We start from the raw sequence: 26,759 nt of genomic DNA on the forward strand, positions 1-26,759 counted from the left end.
CCTTTTCTCTGGCTCCGGAGTCCGGGAGCCGCCGCCCGGAGGGAGCGCTTCGTGGGCCGCTCGGACGTTTCTCCGGAACGATTGCTTTTATTTTGTGTTTTTTCCAGGCCTTTAGTTATTGTTATTCTTGTTATTACCTGTGATTTCCTTCATAAGGAGCCTCCCTATACTGTGTTGATGATAATAACTAATATTTTTTGACTTTGTGTCATTTTAAATTAATTTTTATTAAAAACTTTGTTAATCTTTATGATCAAAACACATGCAGGATAATTTTCCACCATTGTCCCTTGCAAAACCTTGTGTTCCAAACTTCCTCCCCCCTTCCCCCACCCCCTCCCCTAGGTGGCAAGTCATCCAATATTGTTAAACGATGGAAACATAGACAGTAGGGGGCGTCTGGGGGCGCAGTGGGGAGAGCACCAGCCCTGAAGTCAGGAGGACGCCGGCCTCAGACGCTTCCCAGCCGTGTGACCCTGGGCAAGTCACCAACCCCAACTGCCCCAGCAAAAATGCATATATAGGGAGACACTAACTAATGCTTCTAAAGCACCTCTCGTGTGCTGGCGCACGGGACCTAGTCTGGTCCTCGGGATAACCCTGACAGGAGCGGGCTGTCATTGCCCTCGTTTTGCAGAGGGGGAAACTGAGGCAGTCATACAGCCAGGACGGATCTGAGTCTGGATTTGAACTCGGGGTTTCCTGACTCACCAAAGGGGCTGAGCTGTAGCTGAAGGGGCTGGAACATCCGGGCAGGGCCGGGCGGGAGGGGGCTCCTTTGCCTTAAATTCTCTCTCCTCATCAATGATCCAGTGTTCGTTAATAAATTAATTCCTCTAAGGATAAGGTGGTTTCCTCATGGATAAAGCAAGGTATGCGGTGCGGCGCTCACCTCATTAACACTTTAGTCTAAATTTGGCTGGATCTTTTTCCGAGTGAGTCCGAGTGGGGGGAGGGGGCGGCGTTGGGAGCTGGGGAAGCGGAGGCTCCGGCGGGCAGCGGCCGAGCCTGCCGAGGACCCATGGAGGCCGGTGCTCCTGGCAGTTTCTGACCACGCTGCAGTCCTGGCTGCCCGACGGTCCCGGATTCGAGCAGAAGAGGAGGACACGGAAAGGGAGGTGGGAGCTTTGGGGAATAGGGGCTGTCCCGTGGGAGCACCTCCCCAGGAGGCAGAGCTAGCCAGGATACACGCTGCGGGAAGGCAGATTTGGCTCAATTTAAGGAAAAACTTCCATGTTTTGGCTTTTCCAGTTAAGCAGGACAGGTAGTGAGCTCCCCGTCCCTGGGGGTCTCCATACAAGAAGAGGTCGTGGGGGGGTGGGGCAGGGCTCCTGCTCTGACCTTGGGGTTCTGTGCTCGCAGGAAGCATGGTGGGGGCTGGTTGGGTGGGAGGGAGCCGCCGCCCCAGAACCTCTGAGTAAGGGCCGGCGGGGCCTCCCAGACTTCCCCGCCCGCACCCGATGCCTCGTGATGATCCAAAGGCCGATGAGTGGAGTTTGCCTCCTTCCCACAGTCCCGCCCTTCCCCCTTCCTCACAGATCGTGTTTCCCACTTCAGAGTCTGGTTCTTCAGCAGATAAACCCAAGGGAAATCGGAGGCCGCATTTCACAGCAGCACCAGGCATGGGAGAACGTCCCCACGCCCGGGGGTTGGCGTGGGGGGCGTGGGGGGCTTTTGAACTTAGGAGCTTAACAAGGGTCAGCAAAACGCCGCTGAAGGTGTGGTCTGGTGCCCTGCCCCGGCCGGCATCCTGCCCGTGATGCCACATCTGGGCCCCGGCACTCCACAGCATCACTTTCCATTTGTGGGGCAGAGGCTGCTCTCGCCAATGCGTCTTTCCTGCCCTTGCACTGTCCGTGTAAGTCTCAGGCAAGGCCGTGCTCCCTCGGGTATCCGCTCCCCAGTTCGTGGATGGCCGCTTTCTGTCTCATTCTACTGCCCCAAGTCTGAGTGGGCTCAGCCGAAGCTCTGGGAGCCGGCACACGTGGCCGGTTCTCCCTCCCTCTCTCCTGCTTCCCTTCCTCTCTCCCCAGCTGTTCTGTGGTTCATTTCCCCCATGGCCCCTTCACACCTTTTCTCATCCATCCCTTCATTAATCCAATTTAGGCTCCTGCTAAATTCCGGGAATACTCTGGAGAAGCTTCCTTAACTAATGCATTTTGGGATATTCCCTCCCGCCCGCCATGCCCTTCTCTGCTGTTTTTGGGAGGAGAGTTTCACCTCCATTCTCTGGGATCCCACCATCATAAAATAGCCTGGAAGCAGCTTGTATGTAAAAAAGGGGGGGCCGTGTTTGGGGAGAAACTTGGGGTCCTTCAAAGTAAGCCGGTCCCCTCCCCGCTTGACCCCAGCTGCTGCTTCTGCCCAGTCAGGTCTGTCCGGAAGCGCTGGGCAAGCCTGAGCCAGCTGCTGGGCAAACCATGATTTGTCGGGGGAGACTCTACTCACCCACAAGCAGTTTTCCCAGCTGTATTTGGGGAACAGGCCCGGGCTCTGGAGGCGATGGGCAAAGAAAGCTTGCTCTGCTTATGTTTGTTTGCATGTCTCTCCCTTTTGGAAGTAAGCTCCTCAAGGTCAAGGCCTGGCTTTTGCCTCCTTTTTTTTACCTCCCAACACTTAGCGCAGCACCTGGCACATAGTAGGTGCTTACTGTTTATTGAGTTATTAATTTGAGCTGAATCTGGAAGGGCTTCTAATAGACCGAGGAGGGTGGGAGAGCCCCTACTGTGGAAATCACAGAAGCCTGAAGCATTTCATTCCATTAGACGGCCCTTTAAATCGCCCTTTTTGTGTGAACTTCCTTCTTAATAACTATTTCTAAGCACCTAAAAAAATGAATCTTAATTATATAAGAAAAGTCATTAAACAGCTCGGACTTTTTGCCCCATAGATTTCCTTAATGAAAGTATTCCCCAGGGAAGAAAGGCACCGAAAGAAAGGCTCCATCTGTAATGAAATATTCAGCATGGTGGATGTAGAAAAATACAAAACCCAAACTGGGAACAAAATCTGTGCCTCGGGATTTGGGTGTGTTTGGACCCATGGAGAGAGGGAGGAAGGAAAGGGGTGGGAGGGGCAAAGAGAAGAACAGGAACCCAAAACTGCCCAGGGGGAGAAGCTGGCCAGGAATACTGGGGGGATGGGAGGGGTACAAATAACTCCTGCACAGTAAAAGGGGCACTTAGTAGGCCTTTGACTTGCTTGTTGGACAAAGGAAGGGATCCCAATGCTGCAATAGAAAGAGCACTAGATTTGGGAAGAGAGGTCATGCATTTGAATCCTCGCTCCTTTCTATCTGTGACCTTGGCCAGCACATTTCTCCAGGACCTAGTTTTTTTCTTTTTCTTTTCTTTTCTTTTTTCTTTTTTATGTCTTTTTTTTTTATTAAAGCTTTTTATTTTCAAAACATCTGCACAAATAATTTTTCAACATTAACCGTTGCAAAACCTTGTGTTCCAATTTTCTCCCCTCTTCCCCCGTCCCCTCCCCTAGATGGCAAGTAATCCAATAAATGTTAAACATGGTAGAAATAGCTGTTAATCCAACATATTCATACATATTTCTACAATTCTCTTGCTGCACAAGAAAAATCAAATCAAACCAGAAAAAATGAGAAAGAAAATAAAATGCAAGCGAACAACAATAAAAAGAGGGAAAATGCTGTTGTGAACCACACTCAGTTCCCACAATCCTCCCTCTGGGTGGAGATGGCTCTCATCATCACAAGATCATTGGAAATGCTTTGAATCATCTCAGGACCTAGTTTCTTCATCTGTAAAATGAAGTGATTGGCCAAGAGCATTCTGGGATCCTTCCTTCTCTCTCTCTAGGGGACTTGTATTCTTCTTTCTGTCTTTAAGAACCTAGCATAGTGACTGGCATATAGTAAGTAATTAATGTTTGTTATTTGTGATTGACTGAATTCTATGTGTATCATTATGTTTTAAGAAAGGACGAGGGGCAGATGTAGAGGTGTGGGTAGACAGTTGGTCTCAGGATCAGGAAGCCCTGGATTCAAGTCACATAAGGACTGTTGGTCACAGAATCAACAAACATTTATTGAGTGCTTACTGTGTGCCAGGCCATGGGGTGCTTTAGACACCCAGTCAACTTTAAATTTCAGAACAGGATAAAGGGATTTTCCTCACTCAGAGCTCCTAACATCAGAGAAAATCCCAGGCCCTTATAAAAAAAGAGAAAAAAGAAGAATTCTGAGAACGTGGGAAAACTTGCATCAAGTGATGGAGAAGGAAGAAAACAAGAAGCCCAAGATGGCTAAACATCTAGTACCATTGAGCTGAATAACGGACCTTGGTCCTGGAAAGCTGAGAAGGAAGGAAGGTTGAGGTGGGAATCTAGGGATCCGGAGTGCAGTATACACAGGGGGACCAGGACATTGGATTTCTTGCCTTCTTTTAAGTGTTTTCTTTTATTAGAGGGAAAGCCAGTCAGGAGAGGCAGATGGGGGAGTCCAGAGGAAACATAAAACAGCCATGAAATCAGAGGCTGGGAACATTTTTTAACAACGACAAATCTTGCTAAGTTTTTGCTTTTTGGCACACAGGCGTTTTCTGGGTTTCTCTGGTCGGTAACTTAGGGTTTCAGCTCCCCGGCCTCCCCCCACTTCCCTTATTTTTAACGTGGCTCTGACTCTCCTTCCTAAATTCAGCTGGCCAGCAGGAACTCCCTGCCCAGTTTCTCTCAGTGAGTGATTTCGGTTCCTGATTCAGGGCAAGACTCCTGCCTGTTGGATGGGCCCAAAGCTGGGCTTGCTGTAGAGCTGAAATAAGAGCTCAGTGTGGAGGATGAAAGGAGCGGGGTCCGGGGAGTCCATGGGTGGGAAAGGCCGCGGCCTTGTCATGGGGGGATGGACCAGAGTGAAAATGCCCTCAGAATAAAGGGGGGGAGGCAGCGTGCTGCTGAGGGAGTGAGCACGGAACAGGGTTCCTTTTTGCCGGTGAGTCTGGTTAGTCACTTGTCTGGTCTGGGAAAGTGACTCTCCCACCTCCCTAAGTAGTTATCGTGACTCCGTACTCTGTACTCATGGCCAGTGAGCACTGGCGTTCAGAGCATCTTCAGTCTGCAAAGCGCTTTATGTGTGGTGAGACTTAGGTGCGGTGATTATTCCCATTTTTACAGATGAGGAAACCGAGGGTGAGCTGGTGAGCTTATGAGCTTACGTGACTTGCCTAAGGACACACAGCTAATAAATTCGAACTCATTTCCTTCTGGCTACAAGTCAACACTGAGCCACTGTCTCAGGATTCTAGTATGGCTTTGCCCCAGGATGCTGATATGGGGCTGGGGGGAGCAGTGCAGGCAGGGGGACCCCACCTGTAACTCCTATCATTGGGGTGCCGTTGGCTTCCCCAGGGCCTCTCAGGCCCCTGAGCTGGATTCCCGGAGGATTGGCTGCCCCTGTCCCAGAGTCTCTGCACTTGGGGTCGCCTGCCCTCTATGAGTCAGCTCCCACCTGAATTGGCCCCCAGCAGCAGAATTCAGAGGTGACAGGAGGGACCCATAAGGAGAATCAGTTTAGAGGTAGTGCTGTGGTAGGAGAAGCATGGTGTGTGGGGCACAGACTTGAGTTCAAATTCTGGCTGAGCCGCTTACTTCCTGTCTGGTCCCAAGCAGGGCCTTTATTCTCCTTGGGTTTGCCTCAGTTTCCCCATTTGTAAAATGAAGCCGTGGAAGCAGTGATCTCATTTGCTGGCTTTGTGGACGGTGTGGGGGAGGAGATTCCTGCTCATGTAGAGTGGGGCTTCTTGTCCACTTGGGGATCCTTTTAATCCTGAGATTGTAAGGACCCCAAGGTCCTCTAGCCTCCCCAGAATGAGTAAAATCCCCTATTTGTGGGTAAGCCCCTTGAGGGCAGGGATGCCCAGAGCTTGGTCTGGGAGGCCTTAGTAACTATTTGTTGAAACCCTTCTCATCCCTCTTCTCCCTCCCACTGTCCCCATGCCTGGAATATGCTCCTCTGACCCTGCCCCCCAAATCCTTGTTCCCTTCAAGGCTCATCCCAAGATCTGCCTCCCTCAGGGAGCCCAGTGGTTAATGCCCCCCTTCCCCTCCCCCAATTTTGTCTTTCCATAGTTACAGGGTCTCCATGGTCTCAGTGAAGTTAAGCTTGCGTAGCTTGAACGGATCATATCTCATGTCTGGGTTTCCACTGTCGGCCTTCACTCAGATGTCGTTTCCACCAGCATGGGCGGCTTTCCTGGGGGGGGGGGGGGGGGGGGCGGTGTCTGCAGTCCCCGGCCCTGGGTGGGCTTCACAGACTCTTGTTAAATCAAACTGGCCAGAGATGGTCTGACAAGAACCACGGTCCGGAGAAGCCTTTAAACAGGAAAACACGCGGTTCTGGGATAAAACCCGCCTCCTTCTCCATTCCGTCATTGTTTTTCTCACCTTGGGGAAAGACGGAGCAGAAAAAGGTTTCTGTGAGAATTTGCCTGTTCACTGGCTCCATCACCCTGAGAGAACTTCCAGGGATATTTTGTAGCCTCCAGCCAAGCTTTTTTTCTCAGCTGGGAACTTCCAGTTTCAATGTCTAATCTCAACAACACTGTTGCAGAGCCTCTAAATTACATTCATAATTAGTCAGAAATAAGGGGGGAATGGAAAGGTTCTGGATGTTCTTAATCTTTGTCTCCAGCTCCCCGTGGGTGACTTATCAAGGTGAGCTCTGAGCATGAGCTTCATCATCTGCAGAAAAGGAAACCAAGGGCCTGGTTGTCCCCCAAGCTGTGAGTCCGGAGCGTGCTGTGACCATCCACACAGGAACGCCAAAGTGGGTGAGGGTCGCCCGTGATAAGTCATTGGCCAGACAAGCCGGAGAGCTGGTCTTCGTGTGCCCTGGGCAGACCCTCCCCAAGATTGTTACCGGAGAAGAATGGGGTGGATTCCGACTGTAAAGTGCTCTTAGAAGCCAAGTGAGAAGGGTCTGTGTGAGGGGGTGACTGCAGGAGTGCAGAGAAGGGCCGGAGGTCAGAGAGGCTGTCAATGTGGAAAGTGTGGCAAGGGGTCGGGTAGAGGGGGGGGGGAGTGAGCGGAGTCCGGGAGGACACTGCCAGTGGAGGCCGGGAGGACTGGGATGGAGGCGCCTTCCACAAGAACAGGAAAGAGGAGGAGCGTGGGGGGAACTCCCTGAGTCTGAGGTGCCTGTGGGACATTCAGTCCGGATGTCATTGGATAAGGGGGGCCCAGATTATGGGGGAGCCCTGTGGATGGGCTCCAGCCCCTGTTAGAGGGAGCAGCCACATGGACAAGGTCACTGTTGCAGCATCCCCCTGCAGAGGAGACAAGACTAAAATTCAGCAGAGGTCTGAACGGGAAAAGTCAGAAACAGTGTGGAGAATTAAAATAATGACTTTTCCATTCCCTGAGAGAACACCAGCTCCTTGAGAGCTTGGGGCCTGGCACGCAGTAGGTCCTCAAGTGGATGCTGATTCGCTCTCCTTTGGGCCTGCCAGCCCTGGCTCCAGCGAGGCAGGTGCCGGAGATTGTTGCCTCTGTTTAATGCAGGAGGGAATCGGACCTTGGAGAAGTGGGAGCCCCCACAGCTGGTTAATCGGCTGCCAGCTGGCCTCCTGGTGACGGCGGAGGGAACCCCATTTCTAGCCCTGCTTCCCCCCACTGCTTCCATGCTGTTTTTGGAAGGGAAAAGGTTAATTCCGGCCAGCCCGGGGCTTCTTTCATCCTTGGTTTCTTGTTAGGACGAGAAGTCATTAAAATGTTTAATAAGATTATTAAACTGATTGAGTGCATCCCGCTCAGACCATTTCCCCGGGAAATCCACGTGAGCCGCAGGCAGGGAATGGCGCAGGGAGGAGGGTCTGGCTCAGGGAGTGAGTCAGCTTTCTTTTGAGAGCTGACAGCGAGACTCCCCAAAGATGGATGGATCTCATTAAGAAGCCCTGGTAAACATGGCCCTGTGGGATCTGGTCAGCGCCCCTGCCACAACTTCCCCCGAGTCCCTGTGTCTTTGGGGTAAGAGGGAGCTTCTGTTTGTCCCTTAGAGTCTGTGGGGGTCAGACCATGAACATCTATTAAGCGCCTATTGTGTGCTGGGTGCAGTGCTAGATATGGGGATACAGAGGGACACAGACCCAGAGACAGAGAGAGATTGAGAGACACACAGGGAGAGAAAGAGAAAATGAAACAGAGACAAACACAGAAACAGAGATTGAGACAGAGACAGAGAAATAGAAAGACAGATATGAGAAAAAGAGACACAGAAAGAGAGACAAAGACAGAGACAGAGAGAGATTGAAAGAGACATATAGGGAGAGACAAAGTAAGAGAGACAGGGACAGTGAGATTGAGAGACAGAGAGAGACAGAGGGAGAGACATTCACACATACACAGACAAAGCAAGAGAGACAGACAGAAACACAATGTGATTGAAACACACAGGGACAGAGGCAGAGAGAGATTGAGAGACAGAGACAGAGATAGAGAGAGAGAAAGACAGAGACAGAAAAAGAGAGAGAGAGAGGAGGGGAGGGAGGGAGAGGAAGGGAGGCAGGGAGAGGAAGAGCTTCCTGGCTCCAGTGCCGGTGCTCTCTCCATTGGCTTGGGGCACCAGGATATTTGAAGGATGACTTGCACAGGGCCTCACAGTCAGCCTGTGTGTCTCCGGCAGTACCTCGAATTCGGGTCTTCCTGCTCTCCATCTCCCAGACACGCTGCCTGGGACTTGCATTGTCTTTGTTGTTTTTTGTTTTTGCATTATCTTAAGCTTTACAAAAGACAGCCTGGATTACCAGGCTTCTTGAAGGGCCCACAAGTTGAGTGGTGTCTTAGACTCAGTTTTCCGGAGTTTTCCCAGGAAATGGGAGCAGGCGCCTCTGGGGAGCAGCTAGGAGATTTGATCTTGAAAGCCTCAAAGGACCCATGGCTCAGCTCCAACCAGATCGTTTTGTGGTTGAGGAAGTGAGGCACGGTTTATCCTTCCAGCCCAAAGTGGATACTTGAATTCAAATCTGATCTCAGACACTTTGAATAAATTGGGTTGAGCCAGGGAAAGACCTAAAAAGGAAGGGTGGAAAACAGGAGAAGAACCAGGAATTGTCAGGGACCCCAGACAGGAGTGGCTGCCAAGCTCAAAGTGGTCCGTAGGGTCAAGTCCTGAGGAAGGTCAAAGGGGATGCGGTCCCTGAAGAGGCAGGTTCTGGTGCCAGGGAGTTCCCGGGGACTTTTCTATCTGGGGCCTCGGTGTGCATTTGTGCCCGTTCCCCAAGTAGTTTTCAGGGTCCAGTTGGGAAAGCTGGCCATTGACTCAAGGACCTGGCTCCCAGAGGAGGTCCAGTCTCTTTCTCCACGGACTGAGCTGGAGAGAGAGCCTGCAGCCTGACGGCCCGACCATCTCACCTTTACCCTTCTCTTACTGCTGATGGACACTGCTCTGCTGTCGGTGCTGAGCGGGCAAAGTCACGCTCCATGAACAGTCAGGGAGGACTGTGGGAAAGTTACCTCCCAGAGTCATGGAAACCCTGGAGAAGTGGGAGGAATCTGGGAGCAGGGAAGAGTGGCTCGGCATCTGCTCTGGAAAATGACCTGAAAATGAGAAATGCTCTTGGTGCTCCCTTAAAAAAAAGATCACCGTGGCTCCGCAATGATGTCCCTCTCTTAGCTCCGTACCCCTCCCTTGTAACAAATTCGGGCCTGAGCTGAGACTCCTTAGATCAGTCAGAGATGCTCCCATCCTGTTGTGTATGGGTGAGATTGGAAGGCCGCCGATACCCCCTTTTGACCTTCTAATTTTCTGGGAAGTAAATATAGTTTAAAAAAAAAAAAAAAAGGACATACTCGGGCCATGGCTGTGTATGCCTCTTTCTGCACCTGTTGTCCCCCACCTCCTTGCTCAGAGGCTGCCATCAGTCCCCTGAAGTTACCATCAATGACTCTATATTATGTTCTTTTAATGTTTTTCGGGTCCCTCCTGGCTCTTCTTCCTTCTCTGTGTATCCTTAGTTCACATAATTCTTCCCAAGTTTTCTCTGATTTTTCATATTCACCATTTCTTAGGTATAATCCTATCCATTGCATAAAAATAAGTTTCTCAGAGACATGATGGAGACCTGGAGGAGGGGGTGGGGAACTGGCATATTGTATTTTAAATTAAATTTATTTTTGTTAATTTTAAGTTATGAGAACTTTTTTTTCCTTCCATCACCACCCTGGGGAAGAGGGAGAGAAAGAAAAGCAAAACCCGTGTAATCAGCCTGCAGCCAGCCAGTCAAGCAATCAGAAGCAGCCGAGCAAAACTAATTTCCATGTCAAAAAGTGGGTCTCATTCTGCCTAATAGTTAACATTTATGTAGGACCTACTATGTGCCATTGGAGCAAACATTTTACAATTGTGATCTCAGTCCATCCTCACAACTGCCTTGGAAGGTAGATCCTGATATTATTCCCCATTTTACAGAGGAGGAAACCGAGGCAGGCAGAAGTTAATTGATTTCTCCAAGGAAGCAGATATTGCAACAGTGACAGCATATTTATGTAACTTGTAGGTAATAAAAATGATTCCTTTCACCATCCCCTTCTCTTTTCAGTTTCTTTTCTGAAAATGGATACTTTCTCTTTCATCTTGACACAGCAGAGGAAATTAAGCTTCCTTTTCTTAGCTTTCTGCCTGTTTCTCATAAATGGAGTGATGGGGACGGGGCAGAGAAAACTAGATTTTTTTTTTTTTTTTTTTTTTTTGAGCTCAATAACTGGTTGTCGGTGCCTTTGTGGGACAAATGGAATTATTTAAAAGCTAATTTGTAGTTATTCTGTGAATAAACTATTTCCTAGTATGAGTTCCACAGATACAAAATGACTTAGATAAAGAACATACACTAATATTTTTAGCATGATTTTTAAAAAGAGTATTACATTTCCCAGTTTGCCCTCCAGACTTTCCACCCCTGAATCCCCTCACGTTTCAGGTCCCTTTTGACTCATCCATCATTTTACTCTTGTGACTTAACAGTGTCTGAAAATCTTTTTCATGATGGTCATGGGGTGATTAATATGGCTTCAAAAAGGAAAAAATATAAATATAAGTTGCTATTAATTACCTTATTAAATTCTTATTTAACAGAGGCAGTGTGCCTCTGTCTGGGTGAGCCTCCACAAATCTCTCAGGCTGCAGAAGGTACCGAGCTGCCTCCTGGAGGGAATGCCCCGTATCCATGAATCACAGGTCCCCTCTCCTGCCTTGGTTTCCCTTATTAGATTGTAAGCTTCCTGGGGCACAAATGACTTTCTTTGTATTATTTCCCTAGCCCTTGGTACTGGATTATGCCCACCCCTGTGCCAGCTTGGTGATGGGAGCTTCCCCCTGGCCTTTTGCTCTTGCCCTGACTCATTTGGGCCATTTCCCTCTTCCTCAATGTCTCACAGTGACTAATTTAACCCCGTAGCCAGGGCTGGGCCTCTGCATTTCACAAGCTGGTGAAAGAAGGGAAAGACCCATTAATTTTTTCTTGTCCAAGTGGAATTGTAGAATTACAGAATTGCTGCAGAGGAGAATGGGGCCTCCAATACTGCACCTCTGGGAGTGCTGCCTGGAATTTCGTAATTATAACATTTTTTTTGACATTACTTATGCATAGGTAATTCTTTACAACATTACCCCTTGCACTCTCTTCTGTTCCGAATTTTTCCCCTCCTTCCCTCCACCCCCTCCCCTAGATGGCAGGCATTCCCATACAAATTAAATATGTTCTAGAATATCCTAGATACAATATATATGTGTAGAACCGAATTTTTGTTGTCGTCGTTGTTGTTGTTGCAAAGGAAGAATTGGATTTGGAAGGTAAAAATAACCTGGGAAGAAAAACAAAAAATGCTCACAGTTTACACTCATTTCCCAGTGTTCCTTTTCTGGCTGCAGCTGATTCTGAACATCATTGATCAATTGGAACTGGATTAGCTCTTCTCTATGTTGAAGAAATCCACTTCCATCAGAATACATCTTTGTTGAAGTGTATAGTGATCTCCTAGTTCTGCTCGTTTTCCTTAGCATCAGTTGATGTAAGTCTCTCCAAGCCTCTCTGTATTCCTCCTGTTGGTCATTTCTTACAGAACAATAATATTCTATAACCTTCATATACCATAATTTACCCAACCATTCTCCAATTGATGGACATCCATTCATCTTCCAGTTTCTGCCACTATAAAAAAGGATGCCACAAACATTTTGGCACATACAGGTCCCTTTCCGCTCTTTAGTATTTCTTTGGGATATAAGCCCAGTAGTAGCACTGCTGGGTCAAAGGGTATGCACAGTTTGATAACTTTTTGGGCATAATTCCAGATTGCTCTCCAGAATGGTTGGATTCTTTCACAACTCCACCAGCAATGTATTAGTGTCCCAGTTTTCCCACAGCCCCCCCAACATTCATCGTTATTTGTTCCTGTCATTTTAGCCAATCTGACAGGTGTGTAGTGGTATCTCAGAGTTGTCTTAATTTGCATTTCTCTAATCAGTAGTGATTTGGAACACTCTTTCATATGAGTGGAAATAGTTTCAATTTCATCATCTAAGAATTGTCTGTTCATATCATTTGACCATTTATCAATTGGATATAATTCTTATAAATTAAAGTCAATTCTCTGTATATTTTGGAGATGAGGCCTTTATCACAACTTTAACTATAAAATTGTTTTCCCAATTTGTTACTTCCCTTCTAATCTTGTTTGCATTAGTTTTGTTTGTACAAAAGTTTTTTAATTTGATATAATCAAAATTTTCTATTTTGTGATCAATAATGGTCTCTAGTTCTCCTTTGGTCACAAATTTCTTCCTCCTCCACAAGTCTGAGAGGTAAACTATCCTATGTTCCTCTAATTTATTTATGATTTTGTTCTTTATGCCTAAATCATGGACCCATTTTGATCTTATCTTAGTATGTGATGTTAAGTGTGGGTCCATGCCTAGTTTCTGCCATACTAATTTGCCAGGAATTTCGTTAGTTCATTGTCTGTGATGTCACCTGTTGGGCTTGTGGCCCACCAAAACTTGCAGATTTTCTTTCTTTTTTTTTTTTGAGAGCTGTCACCTATCCAAGGCCTCTTTACTTCCATTCTCATTCCATTGTTTTGTTGAACCCAGACACAGGGCTTAACATTCTCCTTAACGTTTGTGAATTGAGATTGAGTGAGCCCATTTTCCCATCCCCTCCTCCTACCTTGGCAAACAGCTCAGGAATCACTGTTGGAAAGGATGAGGGGCTTGGTTGAGCCCCATTATTTCAGTCATTGTCAGCCTTCCTGTCATGTAGACAAGGAGGGGATCTGGCTCTTGGCACTGAGGCCCCTGCGGGCTAAGACCGTCCCCAGGACTCTCATCTTGTCAAATACAACCCGTTCTGAGAATGGTCTGTCTTCATAGGATGATCTCTGATGGCCTACTATGTGCAAGCCCTGCTAGATGTTGGGAAAAGGAAGACAAAAATTTGCCCCCCTGCTTCCAGTGTCTCCACCATCCTCCCTTCCCCTGCCCAAGTGATTTTCCTAAAGAGTAGGACACTCTCCTATCCTGTAAGCTCAAGTGGCTCCTTATTACCTCCAGAACAAAATATTATTTCACTTTTTATTTCATTCCTTTGAAATGTCTATTTTGGTATTTGGTATTAGCACCCATGATTACTAGTATGTTATTATATTAAATAATTTAAAAGTAAAGAAACACACATTAGTATGTTTTGGATAAAAATATAGGTATACGTGGAAACTAATCTCTGAGAAGGGATCAAACCAGAGTAAGATTATCCATTAAAAGAAAAGATGGATCTGGAAACTTGGTGGGGGTGGTTGGGAGGGGAGAGGTCCGCTTCCCTGTTGCCATCCCAGATTTCAGCTTTCTCTTATCATAGGATCATTACAATCCAATCCAATTCAGCAAATAGTTATTAAGCACCTATTATGTGTCAGGCCCTGTGCTAGGTGATGGTGATGATGATGATAACTGATAATGATGCAACTAACAATGATAATAACAATAAACAACAAAATGGAAAAAATGGATCCGTTCTTGTCCTCAAGGAACAGCTATTTTATCGTGGGAAGACGAGAGAAATACTCTCTTAAAATTATTTCTTATGTGTAATGAACCTGGCTTGATTATCTGAATGTTTGTGGAATTGAATCAATTTGGAGGAAAAATCCCAAATATTTCCAAACTAAAATCTCAATATTGCCTTCTTCTAAAACAATTCCTTTTTGGGCAAGCAGACTCTGGGAATTTTCCCAGACGTGTTGAGGGTTGATGATTCACATCTTGCTTCTCTTTCTAGAGAGTTAGAACATTGCCTCCTCATCTTGTTTGCTCAAGGGATCATTTTCTAGACTTTCAAGACCCCCTTTGACTCTAAAACAAATCCCTTGGTTTGTTATGTCTTCCCAGGAGTTCGTGAGCGTCTGGGTCCGGGATCCTCGCATTCAGAAGGAGGACTTCTGGCACTCCTACATTGACTATGAGATCTGCATCCATGTGAGTAGAAGATTGACCCTGTGGCCCAGGGTAAAGGCAAGGGGGCTCATAGGTGTTTGATGAGGAGCCATGGCTGACTTGGAAAATAATGGAAAATGTGACTTTGGATAAGTTCATTACCACTTTATCTCAGCTACAACCATCAAGATTTATTTATTGCGCAGCTTTTAAAGTTGGTTCCCCAAATTATTTTAGCAACCTAGTTTAGTTTTGGATTAATAATGATTGTGATAATAATGATTATGATAATGATTATGATGGTGATAAACAATAAGAATAATGATGCAATTAACTATCAACAACAATCAACAACATGAAGATAACAGTAGCAAGTTAGCTGGATCTGAGAACAGATGTATAATTAAATGTCTAGATTTAATTTTGCTTAGGGCAGAGCATGGATGAGCATAAAGGTGCTAGTTGCCTGACTGACTTTAGTTCCAAGGTTTTAGCAACCATTAAGTACACTGCCTTTCCTTAATGCTCTGGTAAGTGTAGAACTATTCATTCCCAGATAGGATGAAATTTGAAATTCCTCCTTAAGTCTTTATTTTGTTTTTGTTTTTCCTTTCTTTGGTGGGGGAACATATCACTAGATAAATTTCATAGTTACAGAGAGGCAGAATATTTCACACTTGTTATTAGAAAATGGGGAGTAAATAATTGTCTGGAATTGATTCACCTTCGTTCAGAGCCTGGGTCATTTTCCTTATAAGGAAACCCCCCAACCCAGCAACAAAAATGGAGAGTAGCTACTTTGTCACTGCACTTGGAATGAGACCAGAGTGTGAGCTCAGAAGGGAAATCATGATTTCCCTTGGTTTTCCCCATTTCATAAGGGCCGTCCTTTTCTACTGGGATAGGGGAGCCGTTCTGGGCTTCTGTGTTTATTTGGATCTGGGATTTCCTCAGTCAGTTGTTAAGCATTTATTAAGCACCTACTGTGTGCCAGGCTGTGTGCTAAGCCAGGATGCAAAGACAGGCAAGACAAGCCCTGGCAGATACAGATGGGCTAGTCGGAGATGGCCCTGACCTTAAGGACACCTAGCAAGGCTTCCCGTTGGAGGTGGGGGTTTGAAGGAAGCTGGGGAAGGTGGAGGACAGGAGGAAAGCATTCGTTTCATGCACAGGGAGCAGCCAGGGGAAGATGAAGTATCCTTTGAGGAGCAGCAAGAAGGAAACTCCTGGTGTGGAATCTCCCTTTTCTGTCAGTGCAGCCTCTGGTCCTTCCAACTTTTTTTCATCTCTAACCAGAAAGGTCCCTACAGAAAAGCAACAAAGTCACTCAAAAGTGGATTTTACTGAGGCCGCTAAGGTACACCACAGTGCACAGAACCCCGGACCTGGAGTCAGGGGAACCCAGATTCAAGCGCAGACCCTCACTGGCTGTGTGACCCTGAGCAAGTCACTTCCCTCTGTAAGCCTCAGTTTCCTCATCTGTAAAAAATAAGTTGGAAAAGAAAACAGCAAAGTCCTCCAGCATTTCTGCCAAGAAATCCCCAGGTGGGAGCAGCAAGAGTCCACATGCCTGAAATGACCAAACACCCATTAAGTGCCAGGCTCTAACCTGTCTCACAACAACCCCGGGAGGCAGCTGCTCGTCACTGTGCCCATTTTACCTTTGAGAAAATGGAGGCAGGCAGAAGTCTGACCCTTGCCCAGGATCCCATAGCAAGTAAGCATCCGAGGCAGGATTTGAATTCAGGTGTTTGTGATGGCAGGTCCCGTGCTCTGTGCCCTCTGTGCCCTATCTAGCTGACCCGCCTCCGGGAAGTCTGGCTGATTGCCCCAGCCCGGGTGCCTTCTTCCTCTGAACCAGCTCATCTCTGTTCCCCCTCCGGGGGTACTTTGCCATTCTTTTATCTCTGTTGCAGCCCAGAGTCAGAGGGTTAGGAGCTGGCAGAGTCCTCACTGGCTGCAGATGAAGAAACTGAGGTTCGGATGGAATAAGATTTGCCGGGGATCACAAAGCTGACAAATGGAAAAGTTCAGGATTTGAAGTAGTGGTTGTTGACTGGGACTTCGCTGATGTGGGTCCTCTCTCTGCAGATGCAGATAGCGGCCCTTTTGCTCCTCAGGGGATGATTCCAGGGGTGACTGTGGCCCCGGCACACCGCCGACCGCTGGGTGATCTCGGTGAGCCGGGCTGAGCCCAGGCCCATTTGTGAAGCTTTCCAACTTGGGGCAACCTGCCGGGGCTGGCCTTCTGAGGGCCGGGATCCCCTGTTGGTCCTGGGTGAGGAGGTCATTGGCTGGCCCAGCTATGGGAAGGCCGGTGTCTCCTTGGCCAAGGCCCCGTTGACCTTGTGAGGGATTGCTAATCACAAGACTATGGGAATCACAACTGCCACCGTCTTGTTAATCACAAGAGTATGGGAAGTGCTTTGCGGGGTTCTAGAGTGGGAGAATGCACTCTATCGTCACGTCACCATTGTCTCTGTTTCCTCATCTGCAAAATGATGGGGAGCAAGAAATGGCAAACCACGCCAGTGTCTTTGCCACGAAAACCCCCAATGGGATCACTAAGAGGCGGACTGAAATGATCGAATAACAAAAGTACTGGGTTCTAGAAAGAGGGGAAAATCTTTTCAGAGTTCTGGGGTAAGGGAAAGCATTTTACAGGGTTCTAGAATAAGGGGGGGAAATCTCTGCAGGGTTCTAGAGAAAGGGAAAGCACTTTACAGAGTAAGGGGAAACACTGTCACAGGGTTCTAGAGTGGGTAAGCCTTTCTGTATATCCCCAGCACAATACCTGGCACACAAGAAGCACTTAATAAATGCAGGTTTCCTTTCTCCTCCCTTTCCCAATCCCCCTAGTCTTGGTTCCCTCCCTCTGTTCTACACCTTTCAATTGTCCTGACTAAATCGTGTTGGGACGGAGCTCTTGGGCCGCCAGGTTGTAACTCTCCGAGGGCGGGGAGCTTTTTGCCTGGAATCCCTTGTGCCCAACACCAGTAGGCGCTCAGTAGTGCTCAGTGGGCATTCAGTGGTGCTCAGTAGGTGCTCAGTAGGCGCTCAGTGGCGTCTCAGTGGGCGCTCAGTAGGCGCTCAGTAGGCACTCAGTGGGCGCTCAGTGGCGGCTCAGTGGTGCTCAGTAGACGTTCAGTGGCACTCAGCAGGCTCTCAGTAAGTGCTCAGTAGGCACTCAGTGGGCATTCAGTGGCGCTCAGTAGGCGCTCAGTAGGCACTCAGTGGGCATTCAGTGGCGCTCAGTAGGCGCTCAGTGGCCGCTCAGTAGGCGCTCAGTGGGCGCTTAGTGGGCGCTCAGTGGCCGCTCAGTAGGCGCTCAGTGGGCGCTTAGTGGGCGCTCAGTGGCCACTCAGTAGGCGCTTAGTGGGCGCTCAGTGGCGCACAGTAGGCGCTCAGTGGCGCATAGTAGGCGTTCAGTGGCGCTCAGTAGGCGCTTAGTGGGCGCTCAGTGGTGGCTCAGTGGCGCTCAGTAGGCGCTAGTGGACTCGAGAATGCTTTTCGCCATTGATCTCATAAATGTCTACGTCTCCCCTTATGAACTCAGGTCACATGGAACTGACCGGTTTCCATTTCTTTCTCCAGACCAACAGCATGTGCTTCACCATGAAGACGTCGTGCGTCCGGAGGCGCTTTCGGGAGTTCGTGTGGCTCAGGCAGCGGCTTCAGAGCAACGCGCTGCTGCTGTGAGTGACGGGTGGGCATGGGCCGCGCCCTGAAGCTCCTCCCTGACCTGGGCCAGGGCATTGGCATCCTCCGGGCGGGCGATGGGCTTCTCCTCCCCGACAGGAGCCTCTGGCCCCTCCTCCTTCCCTCCGGATCCCCCTGGCGATTATCTCCTGCTTTCCCCGGCCTTGCCCGAGCCGTGAGCCCTGCTGTTCCCACCCTTAGCTCAGAGTCACTTCTTAGAGCATCCTTGTGTCCCCCTCCTCCCTCCCGTGTCCCCCTCCTCCCTCCCGTGTCCCCCTCCTCCCTCCCGTGTCCCCCTCCTCCCTCCCGTGTCCCCCTCCTCCCTCCCTGACAGGCCCGGGGACTGCTGTCACCCGTCCGTCTGTCGCATGGTGCCCGGCACACAGTAGGCCTCCAGGAACTGCTGGCTGGATTGTTGAATGACTTCAATGTTTCCCCCCCAATAATAGGCCAGGCCACAGGGGCTTCTTTCTCTCTCTGCTGCCCGAGCTGGCGGGTGGGAGAAGACCCCTCTGGCCGGAATAATAACTGTCTTTCCCCCAGTGCAGTCACATTATTCCACGTGGGACCAGGAGCTGGGATCCCCTCCCCCCCGTGTTCCTTCGGGCTGGAAGGCAGTTGGCTCACAGGCCACTTCCTTGGGGTTTACTGAGAACTCTCCCCTTCTCTCTTATTAGACAACTCCCCGAACTTCCTTCTAAAAACCTGTTTTTCAACATCAATAATCGCCAGCACGTGGACCAGCGGCGCCGAGGCCTGGAAGAGTTTCTGAGGAAGTAAGTGCCCCGCCCCTGCGCCGGGCTGGGGGGCGCCCCCGACGCTGTGCGTGCCGGGCTCTCGGGCGCTGTCACACCGTAGGCGCGGGGCAGATCAGAATCCTCACCTACTTAGGTGGGGACGCTGTCTGCGGACGAGCCGCTCTCTCCAGTCCCCAGTCAGAAATCAGGGGCTCGGCCCCGAAGGGATCCAGGATCATCTTTTACAGAGGAGGAAACTGAGCTCAGGCAAGGCCGCGACCCGGAGCGTGGGGGAGGGGCCAAAGCCGGCGCCCCCGGTGCGGCCCAGCGGGAGCTTCCCGGCCCGGCGGCTTTGCTGCGGTAGCCTGGGACCCCCTGGGCGCCGGGCATTGTGGGAGATCCCTAAGTGCGCGTGCACTTACTGAGATGATCATTAATCCAAATTATTCAGTAGTTCCAAGCACTGATTGAGAGGATTGCCGCCATCTTCGCCATGGTTTATTATTATCAGTGTTAGGAGATTCATGGAGCGCTGGGGCCGCTCTCCAAGCTCTGCTCCCTGGGCCCAAAGGAGCGGCCCCGGTGCAGTTTCCGCCTTCCCTGGGTCTGAGATCCGCGCCAGCTCCGACTCGGAATTCTCCTGAACCTGGAAAAGGAGTCTGTCCATGTGCTGTATCGGAGCGCCACCTCGTGGAGGCCCAGGGGGCGGCACCTCGGGCTGCTCGGTTTTGTTTTTTCCTTTCTGAGGCTTTTCGTCTTGGAAAACAGCCCGGACTGCCGCGGTCACGTGCTTCCGCAGTGCCAGCCCTGCAGGCCCCGCGGGCGGGGGCGGGGGCAGCGCAATGCGGCGGGGGAGGGGCCTTCGGGGGCCGCGGAGGGGAGGGGCAGCGGCCGCGTCGGCCGGGCTTGAACCCCCTGGCCCTCCCAGTTACGCGAGCTGATGGCGCTGGGCCGCGGGGAAGGCCGAGGGAGGGGATAAGAGGGGAAGAGATCAGGCCGGTCTCTCCTCTGGGCCCCCCTTTTCTTGACAGAGAGGGGATCTAGGGAAGCCTTTGCCGGCCCCTCCCCCATATCGCAATGGGCCTCATAGTAACACAGCCCCATCCCCCATCAGTATGCCATCTCCCCCTCCCCCCCAGTTACTTTGTCTTTATGTTGTTCCTATGGCGTGGTGACTTTCCTGGATACTTATTGGGTGTCCTTCCCCTTCCCTCATCCCCCACGGGGGGGCTTCCGGAGCACGGGACGGTGCAAGGCTTTCCTTAAAGGCCTTTTTCTGCTGCTGGGCAGGAGCCGCCTCCATCACTGGCTCTCCCCTGGGCAGCCAGGGTTGGAGGTCAGGGGTTAACAGGAGTCTTTGGGTTCTGGGCTGAGGCTTTGCTCAAATGAAGGAAGAGTGGTTTTGTTTTTGTTTTTTCTTTTTCTGAGGCTGGGGTTAAGGGACTTGCCCAGGGTCACACAGCCAGGAAGTGTTAAGTGTCTGAGGCCAGATTTGAACTCGGGTCCTCCTGACTTCAGGGCGGGTGCTCCATCCACTGCGCCACCGAGCTGCCGCTAGGAATGGGCTCTTTGCAGGAAGAGGGGAAAGATATTCTCCATTCAACATTAATGAAAGCACAGTCTCAATTCTTTTTCAGTTTAACAAACATTTATTAGCCTCTATTTTGTGCACTGAGCTGGGGACGCTGAGATAAAAGGAATCTCTCCTGACCTCGAGGAACTTACAGTCACCTGGAGAAATCAGAGAAGTGAATAGAACTTAGGGACAGCCCGAATGTGCCATACTCCTGGCAGGTGCAGACAGAACTCTGAGCCAGGGCAATGTGTGTTGTGATTGGGTGCGTGGAAATGTAAGATCGGTTGTGTTTCTGAACTTATTTTTTATAACGTCAGTTTCCCAACCTGCATTAGTGTGAAAGGTCATCAGATTTCCCCCAGATGATCCACATTCAAGAGCCTTCTGGAGGAAGCTCATTCTAGAATTTTTCCTTTCAAGTCACTTTTGAAATGAAGTCCGCTTCAGAGCTGTGCAGGTGGAATAGTAGTCACGGTGGTAGCAGTGACTGACTGTTACAAGTAGTTATTTGTTTTGCCATTTTTGGCTCACAGCAGCCCTGGTCAGTTGTTAATCCCAATAAAGTGATGCCCATTTCACAGATGGGGAAACTGAAATTCACCCCTGAACTTGAAGTGACTTCACTCCCGCCCCACAGCCATCAAGTGTCAGAATTCCAAATGTGGCTCTCTGAGCTCCATAGACACCTTGGCAGGTTGATCTCCACGGTGAGCTGTGGAAGATACGAAGCACTGTCACCACAGCCACCTCCTAAGGAAAGCTTAGAGTATGAACATTTTGATTAAATTAGTCATTTAACACATCATTATTAAATCATGATGTTGACATTATTTGAAAATGTGTTATAATCATTCTGGGAGAATTTGAATCCCACCCCTGATACTTCCTGGTTGGGGAAGCCACCTTTCGAGCCTCAGTTTCCTTTTCTGTAAAGTGGGGGCAATTATGACCATTAAGCAGTTGACTAGAAGGACCTTAACATGCTATAGAAGCGGCACTGAATGATGTGGTAGTGACGAGGTCGGGAGAGCCAAGATGAGGCGAAAAGAATGTGAAGAATCCCGATGAGGTATGCTCCCTGACTTTATTAATGCATAAAGATCTCGGGCAAAGTCTGATTATGATTTTGTGCCATACTTTGGGGAAGAGTGATTTTTATAGACAGAAGGAGGGGGGAGAAACCAGGAGAGTTGTTTTGATAAATGGTTGGGGAGAAGTTTTATTTGAAGGATAAGATCAAGGAGGAGCAGGGAAAGGTCATGAATATTTGAAGGACAAAACCAAAGCTTGGGAAAACAAAGTCAGGAGAGATTTAGGGGAACAATTTCAGAATGGATTAAGGAAGTTTGGTCTTATTCAGAGAGCGTGCTGGCTTGAGTTCCCATCAGTGGTGGTCATTATTTTGACATTTCTCCAGTATGACTAGTTGTTGATTCATATGGTTTTTAAGTGAAAATTCTTGTGTTGCACATGTGTAATTTGTATAGGATGGCATTTTTCTTTCAGTGATTAAGTGTAAATTTTTCTGTCTATTATTTATATGATAAGAAAGTTAGAGAACTGGGGGGGGGTGGGGATTCTTTGGAAGAAGCCTGCTCCTGGAGCTTTAGGTAACTAGCTATTTTTTCTTTTTCTTTGTAGTAATAATGATAGTTTGATGCCTTTATATTTTTGAACATTGTAGTGTTTCCCTTGGTTATGTAGGTGAATGGGATCGTACATTTGAAGCTGGTAGTACCTTATTTGTTGAATCCAGGCCTGCTCTCACAGTTCCTTCCCACTCATAAATGTTGGCAGCCATGTCCAGTTCACCTGCTTGATTCAAAAGGCCCTGAGAAAACATCTTGCCCTTTCTTATTGGAAGCCTGTGTTCAATAGAGGGCACCAGAACACAGATCATGGATGTCTTCCGTGATTGTGACCAAATTTGCTTTATTTCATGTAAATGGACAATCAATTTTAGGCTCTTTTTCAGACAGCCTAAATCCAACGGTTAACCTTCCTCCCTGTCCAAAAAGGCATCTGTTATTAGGCCAAGTTCCAAGAGACACTGGAAATCATGAGTCAACGTGAGAACAGATGGGCGCAGCCCAGTGGTGTTTTCCATTAGAATTGTGTGTGTATGATGTACCTAATAAAATCACAGTGAGGAAAAGCAGATTTCTGACTGTCCAGTGTAAGGGGGGAAATGTGTTTTGTCTCTGTACAACTTCAACTTGTGAAGCGAAAGAAAAGACTTAAATTTTTGGTATGTCTTCTGTTTTTACATCCTCTGCATTTCCCAGTGTCCCTAACTCTCCTTGAGAGCCATTTAAAAGGAAGATTTTATGATTCTTATTACAAATAGCTTCCTGAAACTTCCTGGATGAACCAAACCAAGAGTTACTTTTTGTTCCTTCTTTCTGGAAAAATGCTGACTCTTAGTATTAAATTGTAAATTTTTTTTAAAAGGCCATTTTGTTTAGAATAGCCATTGTTTATTTAAAATCCCTATTGCATCAGAGAATTTGTTTGAGATTTTAGACTTTTATATTATATTTTTTAAGAGTCCCCATTCAATATTAAGTGTTTTAAAATACCACATCTGAGAATCTCTAGGACCATTCATCATCCCCAATCATGGGACATTTTTTTCCTGTGGCAATTGGGGTTAATTGCTCACAGCTAGGAAGTATTAAGTCTCTGAGACCAGATTTGAACTCAGGGTCCTCCTGATTTGAGGGCTGGTGCTCTATCCGCTGTGCCACCTAGATGCCCCTCATGGGTCATTTCTTATGGGAAAACTTGGCTCATATCCATTGGCAGTTGGTCTTCTCCTCCTCCTCCAGTGATCGAGTGCTTACATCTGTTTACAAGTCATAGATCTCTCTTCCACCCAGGACACTGACTGTAGGCTGCCTGAAGACAAGCAGTTTTTATTTTGTCTTTGAATACTCAGCATCTGGCAACTCTGCTGCTCCCTGCTCTAAGAATATGAAGATCATGGGTTGCTTGAAGGCAGAATTTTAAAAATAGTTTCATAACTTGAGAGCTGTGAGGGCTAATTCATTTTATAGCTGAGGAAACTGAGGCAGAGAGGAGAAGGTCATACAGGTGACAATAGGTAGGATTTGATTTCCAAAAGAGGACTCTGTCCACGGGGATCATTTTGTTTGCATATCCCCAGCACAAAGTGCAGCACACAGTAGTTCTTTGAATTATATCCAGATTGGTTTATGGCAACAATAAAATTACAAGAAGAGCGCCATAGAAGGGAGCATCTGAAGGGCAGCCTCGGCTTATTCAGACTGAGGGAAGCAACTTAGGGAATAGTGAATTACACATCACTCTAGTGATGGGCCTGCTGGACCACTGCTGAATGCCCAGTTCCTTTTCTTTAGTAACTCCTCTGTAGGATGAGTTTTTCCCTGCTCCCACAAAAAAGAAACATGTCTGGTTCTTTTATTTATTTATTTTTTAATTTAAAAAAAACGACACTTTTCAGCACTCTCGGACTGGTAGAGGGTGTTTTCCAAAACCAGCTTAGTGCCCAGAAGATGGAGCGCTTCAGGCAGTCCGGGATGCAGCTGCTTCTGAAAAGCGCCTTCAGGAAAGTTTTTAGCATCCTTCTAGCATCCTCCCAGCATCCTCTCAGCATCCTCCCAGAATTATTCCTCCCTCCTGACCAGCCCAGCCTGGCCAGGTTGGGCCTTGGAGGCTGTTGCTAGAGCCCTCAAGCGCCTCCCCTGTCTGCCCTCCAGGTGGCGCCATTAAGCAGTAAAGAAAACTGGACTAATGAGTCCAATGTAAAGTAAAATTGGAAATTGAATTATAGCTGGAGAAAAGGGCCGGTAGCCTTGAGGTTCTGCTCAGGCTGGGCTCTTACCACGGCCATTGGCTGCTCCCATGTGTTAGCTCACTCGCAAGTTAATAATGGCGCTGGAGCAGTTCAAGGCTTGGACGAATTGCTTTAGACATGAAATAAAGCCAAAATGAATTTGTGTCCGATATCATTGACATTAGTGCTCATTACTTCTGTGGTGTAATGCCTCAAACCATCGGAAATCAATTTTAAAGATTGCCCATTATTTTATAAAGAAAATAAAATACATTTCCAACAGCAACAAAGCAGTAAGTACAATCTCAGGAAGAGTTACTTATCCCCCGGCTGGCGGGCAGGAAGGGGCTGGAGGTAAGGGGCAGGAAGCCCAGGGTGAAATAGACCCCCCCCTCAATTCATAATCCTTCCCCCCTCTTCCCACCCAGCACAGAAAAGTTTATTGGGATGGGCGGGGTCCTTGCTGAGCTCCTCCTCATGGGAAATATTGAATGCATGAGATCCATTTGCAAATGTAGAGAGCAGACTTTCTAAGTGGGATCAGACTGGGATAGTGGCTGGTATTGAGAGTTGTGCCCCCCCCCCCCTTTTCATGATATCAACACATCTGGATTTTTTTTTTTTTTTTTTTTTTTTTTGATGGTGGTGGGGGCGGTGTAAGCGGGTGGGAAGGCATGACAAGGAGGAATGGGTTCAGACTTCTGGCTAGGAAATGTAGCATTTAAAAAGCATCAACCATTTAGTCTCCTCTGGATGGTCGGAAATTTGTGCTGTTTCGAAATTCTTGTCAGACTAGACTGGGAAAGGAAATCTGAGTGGCTTTTGTTTGTGGGGGAAATCTGGAGGAGGGCCTGAGTCTTTTGGTTTGATGCTATGTTTTGCTAAGTATGTTCACATAAATATCAATGTATGTGCCATGAACTTCAAAGATACAAGCATCTAGTATAGTGCAAAAATTAGTGTGCTCATGGGTACACACATACCCAAACTGTAGTCATATACTGGGTCCTGGGATGGTGATAGACACACCAATACATGCACACGCATGTTCACACGTGTGGACACATGCCCATCTGAAGTCTCTGCATTTTATCCCAATGTCTACACTCAGACACATTCCCACAAGTATTTATGCATATCCATGCCATTTATAGATATGTGGGCAAATAATTCACTTCCGAGTATAGATTATTGGATGAAACATACATTTCAGTACACACATCGACACAGGAACATACATGTAGACATATGCAAATAACAATTCCTCACAGGATGGAAAGACTCAAAGCACCTCTTTTATTAAAAGAAACATATTTACACATATACATATGTCTAGGCATATCAGCTAGCATTTATATAGTGCTTCCTAAGTGCCAGGCACTGTGCTAAACACTTAACAATTATTCTTTCATTTGATCCACGCTATTTCATTTTGAGTTACATACAGTCAGTTCTATCTATGTGTATCATATGCATGAACCCAACAAAGGGAGGCTTTCCATTATATTGATAACCTTGGGTTTCTAAGGAGACAAAAATAAAGCTAAATATTCCCTGCTCGTCTAGCCAGGTCTCCAAAAAGAGAGAAAAGAAAATCAGGTCCTTTTTGTTTGAGGGGGGAAAATCTATATTCTAAAGACCTGGCTGTAAAGTTCTATAATTCCCCAAGACCGTCTTTGGATTTTGGACAGCTTTCGTTCTGGCCACTTAATTTGGTGTTGCTGGCTCCTGGGTTATGTCAGTTACAGGAAATTCACCTATCATTGAACAATGCATCAAAGATCAAGCCCATACCTTCCCGGGCTCGTGTTAAAGGCCACAGAATTGTTGCTGTCGACCCTTGGCTTGTCAAATCAGGGGAAGTGTGTTTCCCAAACAGTCCCACTTTACAATACATCTATGATTACTCGTTGGCTTCCATTTAGTATGCGTGTCACAATCTTGCCAAGACATAATTTTGATACAAGAGTTAGAATCTTTAGACAAATCTTTCTGGAATGGAGGAGGTTAATACTTGATGGACATCCCAGGTGCTTCAGATTCCAGCCTTATGTTTGATGACAAGAAATAATCCTTAAATTAGGTTGCTGATTCTAACAATCCTGATGCAGGTAAAGATATGGGAGAAATGTTAAATTCAAATTTTGGATTATTAAAAAACCTTAAGCCAGACTTCATGTCTGTGTGGAAGTATATACATATGTAACTTATATGTTAAAGCCGATTTCTAAAACATGTCTAGGTGTAAGGCATCCCATTATTCATTATGCTTGTTTTAAACGAAAGGGTCCTTGAAAAACTTGACATTTCAGTACAGTCTATCCAGTAAAGATCACTGAGCTTAGTGGTTAGCTATTTAAAAACTTCTTTAAAGGAGAATAAATTTCTACGATTATATAAGCAAAATATTTCTGTAATTGCTCCGCATAGCTATGGCAGATGGGTAAATTGCAGAAATGCCCTTGGAGTTATTCTTATAACAGA

General features: G+C 47.7%; 1 protein-coding gene across 3 annotated transcripts in view; it reads left to right on the top strand.

Moving 5' to 3' along the window:
* Positions 1 to 26,759, top strand: part of SNX10 (sorting nexin 10) — a 60,867-nt gene that overhangs the window by 31,303 nt on the left and 2,805 nt on the right. For all 3 annotated transcript variants that reach the window (XM_074268613.1, XM_074268615.1, XM_074268614.1), the window contains exons 3-5: positions 14,402 to 14,488; positions 18,041 to 18,141; positions 18,823 to 18,921. In XM_074268613.1, coding sequence (XP_074124714.1) covers positions 14,402 to 14,488; positions 18,041 to 18,141; positions 18,823 to 18,921 — 287 coding nt within the window. The remainder of the gene's footprint in view (positions 1 to 14,401; positions 14,489 to 18,040; positions 18,142 to 18,822; positions 18,922 to 26,759) is intronic.

This window comes from Sminthopsis crassicaudata, chromosome 5 (assembly GCF_048593235.1).
Source record: "Sminthopsis crassicaudata isolate SCR6 chromosome 5, ASM4859323v1, whole genome shotgun sequence".
Lineage (NCBI taxonomy): Eukaryota > Metazoa > Chordata > Mammalia > Dasyuromorphia > Dasyuridae > Sminthopsis > Sminthopsis crassicaudata.